The 13,266-nt window shown below is 45.4% G+C and overlaps 1 protein-coding gene across 2 annotated transcripts in view; it reads right to left on the bottom strand.

The window, feature by feature from the left end:
• Nucleotides 1-12,101, bottom strand: part of RORA (RAR related orphan receptor A) — a 358,835-nt gene extending 346,734 nt beyond the window's left edge. For both annotated transcript variants that reach the window (XM_071442020.1, XM_071442022.1), the window contains exon 1: nucleotides 11,807-12,101. In XM_071442020.1, the coding sequence (XP_071298121.1) occupies nucleotides 11,807-11,978 (172 nt within the window). In that variant the 5' untranslated portion in view covers nucleotides 11,979-12,101. The remainder of the gene's footprint in view (nucleotides 1-11,806) is intronic.
• Nucleotides 12,102-13,266: the final 1,165 nt, after the last annotated feature.

Below are 13,266 nucleotides of genomic sequence, written 5' to 3'. Positions count from 1 at the left end.
AGTCCAGAATCCATAAAATGCTCACTCTGACATTCCACCTTTACTCTGTCCCCTCTCACACATTACAGTGTCCCCTCACATATATTACAGTAACATGTGATGCCTTCATTACCTTATTGCCCTAACACAGTTTTAGGCACATCATGTCCCCAGTAAATTCATTATAGCTTTAGAGTTTTTCTGACAAATACCACACAGGCAGGAGAGCAGTTCTAAAGCATCTTGGAATGTTATGACACTAGGATTTAAGTAAGTCAGTATAAATATGCTCCTAAGGGAGAAAGGACACAAGACAGAAAGTACCATGAATCCTGAATTTCATGTGTACCATTACTTGACTAATTTTTAAAGTAATTTCTCTTACCAACAAAAACCAGTTGGTAGTAGCCTCTAATATTATGTTTAGTGCTTTTCCAAAGAGACCAAATTCTGTCCCAGGACTGCCTACCACAATGCAAATGCAGCCCTTAAGACACTGACAAGGGTTTGAAGAAGGAACTTCTTCAGAGATGCCTCACAAGTTCACACCAAACAACAACAACAATAACAACAGGTATTTTTGTAGAAACTACCAATCCCAAGTCCTTCCCCCCAAATAAAAGCACCGGGGAAAACAGTAAAAGCCTTTTCAAGAGAAGCCTGGAACTTACTATCTCACCATTTAGGTGACAAGATGTGTTTGCTTCATAAAGAGTCCTCACAGCACCCCACAGTTAGTTCACAACTCTTTTTCTTTTTTTTTTTTCCAAATATTTGCACTGCTGCTGGACCATAAAAACAGGCTTTCATTTTAATCTGCTTAACACACTGTGGGAAAGGGCTTCTAATTTCACAGGACCGAGATAAGACAAATAATTCATATAACACATTAGCACAACATCTGTGGCAAAAGAATTTAGTCAGAGCTCATTGGAAACAATAGGGTGCTGCAGCAAATCTGAGGCAACTGTCTGAGACCACACCATGCACTAAAACACATTTTATTACATTCCACAGCAAAGACAAGATCACAGAATAAGAATATATTAATTGTACAGAGGAAATAAGGCAGTAAATTACCCTCCCTTCAGCAGACACTGTAGCTTCCCCCACTACTCCAGTTCTTTTGCAAATGTTTGGGGTTTTTTTTTCCAGGCCATTCTCCAAATCAGTCATCTTTCTTTTGTGCCCTTTCATTACACTTCTTCCTTAAGTTCCACATCTTTCTTTTACTGTTCATTACCCAAAACTACCCTGCTCCCCCTTTGGCTTCATTTACTTCCTTTCTGGGTTTGTTTTTACATTTTCTATTGCTGCCTTTCCAGAGCCAAGTTTGCTTCCAGTGTGCGTTCTGCTGTGTGCAGAGAAAAGCAATGCAACAAAATATTTTCAGTATATTGGCATGAGTCCCCACCTCACCACTTGTGATCATTTGCTCTCAAATCCCTAAAGACATTCTGCTTTGAACCTCTGCTGTGGCAAAGAAAACAAAGGATACGTGGAAGAAATTCTGAGGAGACTTGCCAATTGCAGAGATCTGTGACAAGCCATTTCTGCAGTCTCTAAAGTGGGCTGAAAACAACAGGAAGGTGGACTTGGAAACCCAACACTGAGGCCAAACACAGCTTGCTAAATGGAAGCCCCTGGTTATCTGTAAACCTAGCTGCTCTGCTAATCCTGCCTTCATCCAGAAGCTTTTGTCCTTATCCTCTCTAAGGTGAATCTTGTATGGGGGAGCGTTCTTCAGAGAATTGAAACCAAAGATTTTAGTGACAGACTGCCTTGAGCACTGCTGGGGAAAGTTAATGACTAGCTAGAATTTTGGAAGGATTTTCCTTCCGTTTCAAAAGCAAAACAAAAAATCTTCCCTTGTTCTTTGGCACAGCCTTGGATTCTGCACTGCATGTCACACTAAAGCATCTCTGGGATACTGCTGCCCTGGCCTGGTAATGTCAGTGGGGTATTATTATCCAAAAAATTAACAACTGCAAGTTTTCATGAACTAGAACTGGGAATCTCTAAAAGGAGGCCAAGTGGTATAGCGTGATTTACTCAGAAAAAAAACCAAAACAAAACAGGAAAATAATTCAGTTATGATCAAACCACGTTAGAGGCAGCCAATATCGAGAGAGAAAAATGCCAATAAGGCAGGCCACCTCAACAGACAGCTTATTAAATTCTCTGAAGCTAAATCCCTACAATCAGTTCACCTTTCCCTTCTTTTTTTTCCATCACAAAACAAAAAAGACTTTTTGACTGTTATAAGGACAGAGCTAAGATGTCAGTGGCTACAAATTAAAACCTTTAGTAAACTTAGCAAACACACTCCATATACAGCAACAGACAAGTGCAGCTCAGGTTCTGTACCTGAGGAAATTCTTGCTCATCTCCTAACAGCTGTTCTGAAGTGGGGATAGAAATTCTTCTCCAGCAATGAAGCCAATGAAGTATGATCCTGAAAGCAAAATTACAGCAGGGTAACAATGTATCTGCCAAAATAATGACCACTACTCACCCAGCCCTACCTACCATGAAAAATAGTTAATTCATCTTTTATCCAGAGTCATTTTCATTGGTGCTAAAATTTCTTATTTTTCTTAAACCATTTCCCAGTGCAGTTCTTGATTCCTTGCAGCTCTCTCCTGGTGTAACTGCACCCCGAGTTTTACCCTGCACTGAAGGGTCCTATCAGGGACATCAACAGAACCATCCAGGATGCTCAGTATTAAGCACACACATCAACTGTCACAGATCCAGACTCTGCCAGGACAGCAGAACACCTCTAATGATCAAGGGCTACCTTTGTGCTGCCAACATAGGACTGACCTAATCTGATCTCTGCCAGATTCACACTCATGAAAATCAGATCACTTCTTAAAAACACACCTGATTCCAGCAGAAAATTACAACATTAAGAGTGCTGAGTGGAAATGAAATCTCTAGAAACAACTTTGTGGTTTGGTTTTTTAAAGACTCTCCAGTGTAAGGCCTGCCTGGCTATTGATGGATGGGCAGGATTGCTAAGGGGCTGAAAGCACACCACCCCTGCACATTGCTTTGTCCATTATTCCTCCAAGCAGCAGCCCTGGAAAGGGCTGCTTCTGTGCTCGAACTGACTTCCAGGTGCTATCTCAGAGGCTCTCTGACTCCACACAAGATGTCAGCAGTTCAGAGGATACTTCATTCGAGTTTTTAAAGGCCTCTCTAACAAGCCAGGCAGTAAAGGACCCTTTGCTAACTTCTATAATGACAACACAAATGACTAACAAAACTCCTCTTGAAGATTACACAAATGAAGCAAGACTCAGAGAGAGGTTTCTGATATGCCCTAGTTTCCTTTGAGACTGATTTCATTTTATTTTATTTTTTAATATACAAAGGATTTAAGAGATGCTTTATGCTGACAGGTTTCTTACTTCAAGTAAAGTATTAGCAAAAGCTGTACTTTAGACTGTCTTATCAAATTTCAAGACTTCTTTCAAAGAAATAGTTTAAACCTTACCTTTCTGCCCTTAGTTAAAAGATGTAATGCAGCAGAGGCCTCTGATTTACATTTGGCACAGACTTTGGCAAAGTCATCTATTAGTTCATAAAAAGGCATTCTTTCCTACCTCTACATTTGAAGAGAAACTCTGAGGGGAAATCCTACTTTAAAGTATTCTTGTAATTCCACTACAGGAATAAAATAAACCCCATAATCAGTATTTCACAAGTCTTGGCCTTGGTTTTATCCTTGACTGTATCTAACAGACCTTGCTTCAGCGCCAAAACAGTCAGGCCAAGCTCTACTAATACATAATTTAAATTTTCCCAATGGTGTCTACAGTTTTGCATATATATTTATTTCAGAAGTGCATGGCATACACTTCTACATAACTATGGAAAAAATTCCTGTCTCACAGGTCAGAAGCTGGCAATGCTATTGAATACACATCAACAGCACTTTGCTCTATGGTCTGCCTCTGGGGTTTGATTTTTATTTTTCCTTCTGTCTTCTTTCAGCCATATTGTCAAAACTAGCTGCAGAGTTCCGGGCCATATATTCCCCATTCTTCACAGAAACCACCTCTTTGGGCAAGCATGCCATTTAAAAAGATATTTATAAGTGTAATAAACTAGTATTAAAGAAAAAGAAAAGGAGAGGGGGCTCTCTGTCCAACCTCCTTCTAGGGGTTATAATTTCCATCATCTCTGCATATTAAATATTTCAATACATTTGAAGAGTTGCAGAACTAAAGCACACAGACATATTGTTAATTAATGCTGTAAATACCCCACAGTCTGTATGAAATGAAACATTTAAAAAGAACAGCAGCCCCACAGTTTTTCACCCCATGATCACTACACCTGCCTCATTAATCTCCTGCACCCATGTGAAGTAAATACATAGTACAACTACAAACTAAAAATCAACAAAGCCTTTAAAATGGTTTAATTTGATTCTGCAAGGGAGGTTATCATAATCCAACTCTGCTTTCTCACATTCTGCTGGCAATTTCCCTCAGCTCAGTTTCCACACTAACTTTGTTCTCCATCTCACAATCTATCATGCTGTTATAATGCCAGCTCAAACGCTGTTTGTAACAGCGCAGCAATTTCTCTGAAGTTGCCAGCTTCATAGTGTGTTCCTTTAGAAGTGCATGGAAATTATTAGATTAAATTACAAATGAAAGACTCTGCAGTTGGTCATTATTACCAGGACATTTATGTACATTCAGTTGATCAGGAATTCTGACTTCTGTTCCTTTGCAGATCTTCTGTTTATACTCTGTTCTGCCAAATTACATGGGAAGTGAAATTGAAGACAACTGGAAAAGAGCTGTATTTTCCCCACAGTCACCAATATCCTCACAAGACAAGGCTTGACACCCACCTCCCCCATTCCCTACTGGCTTAGTGTCAAGAGATCCCCTAGAACCATTTTTAAAACCTCTGTGAATACGAGCACATCTCACAGACAGCAACTCCCTATTTAAGGAATTCACCAGAAAAGAAATTTGCTTTACAAAGCAAGACCTGCAACATCCCAGGCGTCCCCCCTGGTTTATAAGATTTCACATACCAGCATGGAACCAAACAATTAATACATCCAGAAATACCTAAAAACATTGATCATTCTGCAACTGGTGATCACAATAGGGTAAGCAGCAGGATCTTCAATTATCTCACTGCTGGGGGTATCATTTTCAGGAAGGTATTTCAAACCAATTTCTTGACCATACACTGCCACTGAAAATATCTAGTAATTTTCTACAGGAATAGAGCTGTTTGACCCAATTCCAATGCAGATAATTATATTATCTGTATCCAAAATCCCTCTGAGTGTTTCAATCAGGTATGGTATTCTTCACTTTCCGTTCTGATCTGCTTAGCACGGCTGAGCACCATTAAACAGCTGTCAGATTCCACACAAGAAGTGGCTGGATTTCAGTAATAAGCAAAATGGTTCCCAATAGTGTTTAAAACACCTGGGGATCCTTCCAAATGAACAGTGCAATGAGGCTAAACTATAGGATTAAACTGCTGTAAAATAAGCCCCACAATTTCTTCATGAAAATACACACCCCAATACACTTGGTCTCTGAAGAGCTCAGTTGTTGCCAAGAATGAAACATACCTAGATGAGACTTCAGATAACGGTATGAGGAATAATTCACAACCTTTACATTCAAGAAATTAGACAATTAACTCCTCCTGACACACAGCCCAAGCTGTTCTCATGTTTCTATCAGCACAGACCATCTACAACAGATATGCTGAAGTGCTAAACTGTGAGTCATTGAACAGAGCTCGCTGTTAGTTCAGCTATCACAAAATAAAATACCAGGCTCTTCTTCATTTTCAGTCCACAGAGGTTTTATAGAAAACATTTAAAGAAGAAGTGAGCTAACTGATTGTGAATCCAGTTACTCAGAAGTGAAAAGAAGGTTTCTAATCATCAGACAGCAAAGCTGTAGAGGAGCCTCCTATGAGAATACCTGGACCAAAAAAAACCCCTAACAACCCTAAAAACGAAGTGTGATCTGTTTCTGACACCAAATATGCAGCAAGGGTCTAGTGACAGCAGGGGACTCAGACTCTGCTCTGCAGGGCCCTCCTCTGCACACCTGTAGGAATCTGTGCAGGTAAGGATGTGTGACCTGTCTGCAGCTGTGAGAACCAATAAAACCAACAGCTCTGTACAGTGTATTTCCAAAGGGATTATCAGGGCTACAAAGGCAGCCCCAGCAATAGGTGAAATGCAAAATACTTGAAAAAAGAGTCAAAGAAAACAAGACAGCAGAAATCTGCATATGAAGTGTGGATGCTTCCACACATGCAGGAAGTTTCTTCAACACTTTTCCCACCAGAACTTCCTCTTCTGCCAAAACCATGGAAAACTGCAGAACCTCCTCAACAAACTCAGGTCCAGGTAAAAGTGTGACAAAGAAAAATAATTCAGCCTCTCTTGGGAAGCAGACACTGCTCCCCACTCCAGCATCCCACCCAAGGGCCCTGGGCTGCCAGGCAGGCTCTTGCCAGGACGGACAGACAGACAGCTGAGGGGTGACAGCTGCCTTGCAGCACGGCAATGGAAGGGCCTGAGTCAAGTGCATTGGTGCATTCTGACAGCTCCTGTGAACTACCTGGGCCCAGCATTCCCCTTTGCCTGCTGCAGGAACAGCTGTGTGACAGCAGCTGCAGCTGCCACTGCAGCCCCTCTGCTCCCCGAGCAGCAGCGAGAAGCACAGAGCCTGGGAGCAACCCCCCAGCTGCACAGCACCACACTCCCAGTGCATTTAGATATACTCCAAATTCAAATTTATTTTCATTTTTTTCAATTCATTTCAATTTCATTTTTTCCTACAAGTGCCTGTCACTGAAAACACACTCTTAAAAATATTTCAGTAAAAATGGATCACCTATTCACAAATTAATTTCAAGAGTGATACAGATATCGCAGTAATTTAAAACGAGGTTGGGTTTTCTCCTCTTTTCACTGGGATAGCTCTCAGATTAAATCCAGCAAAACTGACTGAGTCATTTCAGGTTTCTCCCAACACGTATTTTTGTAGCTTAAAAACAAATATCAGAAGGGAAAAAGAAAAAGAAAAAAAAAACGAACCTCCCAAAGCTGAAATTGCTCTTTCCATTCGGATGCAGTGCTATACCCAAACTGAAATTGTCACACAGCCCGTTAATCTCCATTACAAACTATGTTCTTTATTTAGTAAAATTACAGCATTTGGTTGAATGATAACAGTATTTACATACTGGTTTATGAGCTCCTGAGATGTTTCTCAAGCAAATAAAATAAGAGAATAGGTTACGGTTTATTGGAATAAGAGAACTGCATTGTTCCTAGGAGAACAACATACTGCTGCTATTATTGCTCCTATGCTACAAATGTTTAAAACAATGCTGTACTTTAAAGGATTCAAAGCACATATCATCTACCAAAATAGGACTAAATCAGTGGTGCATGCAGAATAGTCCCCAGTGATAACAAAGACAACCCAAAGAATCTAGAGAACGCATTCAAATTTACAAAATTCAGAGTCCTCCTGAAAACAACTTGCAAAATTTTGTATTGTGGCTATGCTCTGTAGAATAGAATTCCAGAAATTGATAAAATCTAGGGGGAAAAAAGGTATTTGTAAAGAAAAGAACACTACAAACCTATTGTTGTCACTATTAATTATATTACATCCCTACTTGTGGAGCATCACCCAAATTTAAAAAAAGGCACAAAAGCAACATGTCACAATCTACCAGTAGAGACAGGATCAGGATAAACAGATGACATCCACAGGGCTCTGGAAAACAGCAAATACACCCAGAACCTCAACAGCAAGAAAAGAATAACAAGCACCTACATAGCTGCAGTTTTTAATTAATACATATTAAGCATCATGTAAGCATTTGCACATAGCATCATCCAGTGATGGAAGAGCTGTCTTAAATATTTTTCAGCAAGACATCCTCTCTTGACTTACCTCTGAGACCAAGAGCTCAGTTCCATACAAACTAAGCACTTTCTAGCAGATTTAAAAGCTTTTTATGTACTGTGCTTTCTAATGAGCCAGTAGTTCTCTACTAAAATAGAGTTTATTCAATTACAACTATTTCTAGGGGGACTAATAGAATATTAAGCCTGAGACTGCAGCATGGGTAGAGCTCCATGGACATCCAAGCCTGCAAAGTGAAATAAATGTCAATAAAAGCCAGAGTCCAGGGCCAGAGCTGGCGAGGGAAGCATTCCTTCTACCAAGCATGGCAAACCACAAACCCTTGTTGCAGAACACACACACACTCAGACTGAAATCCAACCTGCTGGTCAGTGACTGGTCTTCAGAACATTTTAACAACTACTGTCAGCAGTAAAAACATGCCTGTGGGGGAAAACCAGGCCTTTTAATCCATTTCCTGCTTTTTCCAGTATGGTGACAATTCCCTAACAATCAGTTTTAATATCAGACTGCAGGGAATTTTTTGAAGCCTGCAAGTATGCATGCATGCCCCCACATACTAAATATATCACATAACAATTCCCCATTTGAAAAGTGCTTTTGGTAACTCAGAATTTATGTTTTCAAGTTAAGTATTCTACGCAGCAACAAAACCAGCATAACCTCTGCAAAATAAAAACCAGGTTATGTAAGGATCTGGCGGTAGAGACAGGTTTGCATATCAAGCAATAAAGTATTTTGAAGTTATAATATTATAATAACTAAAGCTTCACTTAAGAATTTATTCCACAGCAAACTTTCCCCAATTCTCTATCCACAGTCCTCTCTTTAATTTTGTTTTCCTCATTCCTTATGTACACTGGTTATTATAAATCCTGATGTATCAAAGCAGCTTTGCAATGTGTGCTGCTATGAAAATTAAGGATATGAAACAAATATTTGTAGTGTTTGCAGAGTCAAAAATAAGGATTTTTACACTTAGACAGGTGTATAAATGTGTACATATACCTAAACATCTGTGTATTTGTCTCTATCCTCCACACAGCTCTCATAAGTGTCCAGAGCTGCCTGCTTACAACACATGGCAGAATTGAGACCCAAACAAGTAAATTTCTGAACTCAATACATAGCTGAACATATGAGCTTGAAAGGTAACAGTTCTAAAAATAATTTCACCTTTACTAGTCACACATTAAGGTCACATTGTTGCCATAAGATATAAAGGACCCTATTAGAAACAAAAAGGCAAGAAATCAAGCGCTATTTCAATAGCTTAAAAAAATGTCAAAACCCCAAACCTACAAGTCTACAGGGACCCCTTACACCTAATCCATCCATCAAGTCCTGACTTCAAGGAGGCCAAAGTGTTGTCATTGTCATGTTTTCCTGTGTGGTTCTGTACCTCCAGGTTTTAACTATTAGAAAGGCACAATCAGCTGGTGTATACTGTATAGATTGTATAGGTCAATTTACTTCCAATACACTAATTTATGCAACATTAGCACAGAATGCCAGCTACAATTCCCTTACTGTTTGCACTCTAGGAGTAGACTTGTATTTTCTGCCAACTCCATTACATCATCCGAAAAAACCCAAACACTCTTTTTTTTTTTTTTCCCCCAAATCCCTGCCACTCTTCTTTTCTTTCTCCCCTGTCCCTTCCCAAACCACAGGGCAATTCCTGCCGGGAGCTTTATTTCTCCGTGCAGCCCGCAGAGCCCCGGCGCGCAGGGCTCTGGCCATTGTGTTGCCGGGGATGCCTCCCTCCATCACTGACCTTCGCTTTCCCACTCAGACTGTTACATAACGCAGTGCCTGCCTGCGTGCGGCGGCTGCGAGCCCGGGCGAGCGGCGGCGTGTGCCGGCCCCTGCTCCTGCCCCTTCCCCAGCGAGGCCCGGGCCAGGGGGACATGTGGGTCAGCAGGTTAGCAGGAGCAGAGCCCCAACAATTCGGGACCGCCGGGGAAACACTCTCACCGCCGGAGCCTCCCGGGCTTCCCAGCACCGCCCCCCCCGCTCCTTTTCGCATCCATAGAGAAGCGACAGCCGAGTGTTACATAATTGATGGGATCCCAAAGTTGCCCCCCTCCCCAAAGGCGGCGGGGCCGGCTGCCGGCTGCCTCCCGCCGGCCCCGCGCCCCGGCAGCACCATCTGCCCGCGCCGCGGAGCGCTGGGCCGGAGAGCCGGGAGGGGGGGCGTTGTGTAACACCCGCCAACTACGGCCGGCTCCGCAAACATCCAGAAAACTCCCCGACAAATTAAGGAAATTTTCTCCAGTGTTTCTGATTAACCTCGTTACATAAGGCGCTTGCATTCCAAATCCACTCTCGCAAGCTCTAAATATACCCCGCGCAGCCAAACGCTCCCTGCGCACACGCCCGTGGCCACCCGGCCTCCTCCGGCCGAGCCCGCTCCTCCTCGCCTCGGCATCCGCCGAACGGCGCGCTCCCTGCTCGCAAATCGCCTCTAATTAAATGTTTCGGCGTGTGACATCTCGATGGCTTTTACTGTACGCGGATTCCCTGAGTGGGAAGCTGCCTGGGAAGGGGGGGTGTGGCCAAAAGGGGAAAAATACTGTAAAACACAAGCCAACACATGATCAGCCATATTCCAACCTACAACCCGAACCCCCTCCGTCCGAGCAGAGACGGTCTCGCCACCGCCGGGCATCGCTGCCCTGCCCCGCCGGCGGCTGCCGAGGGGGCTGCGCTCCCGCCGGGCACGTACTTTTCTCCGCCCGTCATTTCTTTCAACGGCCGTGTGTATTATTACATAGCGTTATTTAATTCATTTTTACCCAGCACCGAGGGATTTTACCGAGCGAAGCCTCTCTAGCGCGCTCCCCCTCTTGTAGGAGCAACGCTTCATAAATTATTTACAAGTAATTAAAGCCGCAGCCTCCTCCCTCTCGCACGTCTCGGCAAAACTCCGGCGGCGTTTGAAGCCGGGCCGCGCTCGGTGGCCGCGGCGGGAGCAGCCGGCCCCGCACGGCCCCGCTCCGCTCCGCCCGGCAGCGCGCAGCTCTCCCGCCGCCGGCGCGGCTCGGGCGCTACCGCGGCTGACGCCAAACTTCACCGCCCTGAGCACCTCCAGAGCCGACCCGCACGACTCCGGGGCGCAACCTGAGGCAGGAGGGCTTTGACAGCTGGCGGCGGAAAAGGGGGGCTCGTTTGCTCGCAGCGTTTTATTCGGGGGCCGGCGGAGAGCGGTAAGAGAACCCCCGGGCGCACGGAGACCCTCTGCGAAGTTGGGCACCCTCAACAACAGCAGCTACGAGATCATCCGCTCCGCGATGAAATAATTTTTAAGATACACTTAAATGAATTAAGGGAAAACAGCGCGCAACAGAGTGAATAAGTCACCCGCAAACCGCAAATCTCCTGTTTAATCACAGATCCCCCATTCACAACAAGCCACAGCACACCAGTTGAGAAACTGTCAAAAGGAGACAGACGAGGGGGAGAAAAAAGGGGGGGAGGAAGGACACTGCAGCTTTAAAAGTTTGTTCCCTTGAATCCCAATACTCCTGCTGTTGCTTTATATATTTATAAAATTATGTAATTTCAGGGGCACAGTACCCATCCGGATACCACAGGCAATAAACGAGAGGGAGAGGAAAGCACCAAACACCGCTCAATATTTTCATTGCATTTGTCCCTCCTCCTGCAGCAATTAAAAGAAGCTATAAAAGTTTGCAAGGTTTTGCAGGGGGTACAAGCCCGGCTTGTTTGCGTGCGCGGCTTCAACAAGCACGAGCAATAAACCAGGGGATTAAATTGCTGCATTTCCCCCTTCTCTCTTACCCCCCTCTTCCTATTCCCACCCACCCCCCGATCCCACTCCCCCGGCCCCCTCCCCCTTCCCCAAGTCTCCCTACCTCTGCTGCTGCTGCTGCTGGAGTAGCTCTGCCTGCGGACGGGAGCCGGCGCATCGCTTTTCCGGGCAGGCTCCAGGTTCACCGGGGTGTCCCTGGCGCCGGCGGCCGCCTCGGAGACGCTGCTGCCCGGCTCACTGGCTGCTGGATCGGGGGCTGCCGGAGCCGACTCCATGTTTTTCCCAATGTAGATCGCTTGGAGATGGCGAGCTCCTACACTCCCTCTATCTTCTGTTTCCAGCGCAACTCTATGGTAGGAAAGCAGAAGGGAGAGAGCGAGCGTGATCCAGATGGGATGTGAGCTTGCCTGGCTGTGACCACAAGCAGCGCTAGCGAGAGCTGCACACCCCCCCGCCCCCGCACCCCCCGCGCTCCGCCGCCAGCCCCGCGCCCCACGCCCGGCACCGCCGCCCTCCGCCCGGCCCCGGGACCCGCGCCCGCCGGCAGCGCCCGGCTCCGCGAGGGGCGGCGGCCGCGGGGTCCCTGCGGCCCCCGAGCGGGGCCGGGGCCGCAGAAGGTGCTGCCATTGCCCAGGGCGGGCGGGGAGCCAGCCCGACCTCCGCCCGGGCCGGCACCGACGGCTCGGTGAGATGGTGGGGCCCGGCCGGCAGGGCCAGCGGGCCCGCCAGGAGCTCCCCTCTGCAGCCCCGGTACCGGCGGGAAGAGCTTCCACGCAGGGCTGCCTTCCCTCCCCCATGACTGCTTCAGCTGAAGCCGCATCAGAAGATGCCAGCTGTATTAAGCGTCTCAAGACCCACATGTTTAGCAGCCACGCAGCCGGAGAAGGCAACATTTCAGACAATACCTCTCTCTCAATGAAGTGCGCTTTGACATAGAACAAAAGGTGACTAGCAAGGTGCCAGAAAACCTCCAGATCTGGGCTGACTTCTGCAAGCACCCTTGTGCAGTTCACAGTCTCGGTAATGGTCCATTCCTTGTCCACTGCCTGATGTTAAAATCCAGTAACAGCTGCCACAAACACACCCTGGAGAACACATCGCTCCTGTACAACAGAGGCCATGTTTCCTGCAGCCCCACTGCCTCCTGCACAGAAGGTGCTAAAGCTGCCTGCTCTGACTGCTCTGACTAGCAGCATATCCCGAGTAGACCAAATCATGATATTTTTACTGAAAGCGGTTCAAGCTTTTTCCAAATGGCACTTGATCATGTGCAAGCAGCTGATATGCTACCTTCTGCCAACCAGGACTGCTGCTGCAGCTTTCAACACTGCTGGTGCTGCTACCTGATGAAACTTTTAGGTAAACCTTGGGCAGTTCCATATTCTGCAGTACGATCACCAGTGCTGCACTGCTCTCCCACAAATGGTGGCTGCTCAAACAGCTGTGAAACGTACCATGAGTACTACTTGCCCCTGGAGCCTGTCCACAAATTGGATTACATCTTGCACTGCTGGTAGTCCTTTTGGTGGAAGGGTAGGATCTTGGGTCTGTTGATTTGGAAAT

The sequence above is a fragment of the Agelaius tricolor genome, unplaced genomic scaffold (assembly GCF_023055355.1).
Source record: "Agelaius tricolor isolate 1412-34295 unplaced genomic scaffold, bAgeTri1.0.p SCAF_16, whole genome shotgun sequence".
Taxonomy (NCBI): domain Eukaryota; kingdom Metazoa; phylum Chordata; class Aves; order Passeriformes; family Icteridae; genus Agelaius; species Agelaius tricolor.
Note: the sequence above shows the minus strand (reverse complement) of the source record. Positions and strands in the feature narration are given on the sequence as shown.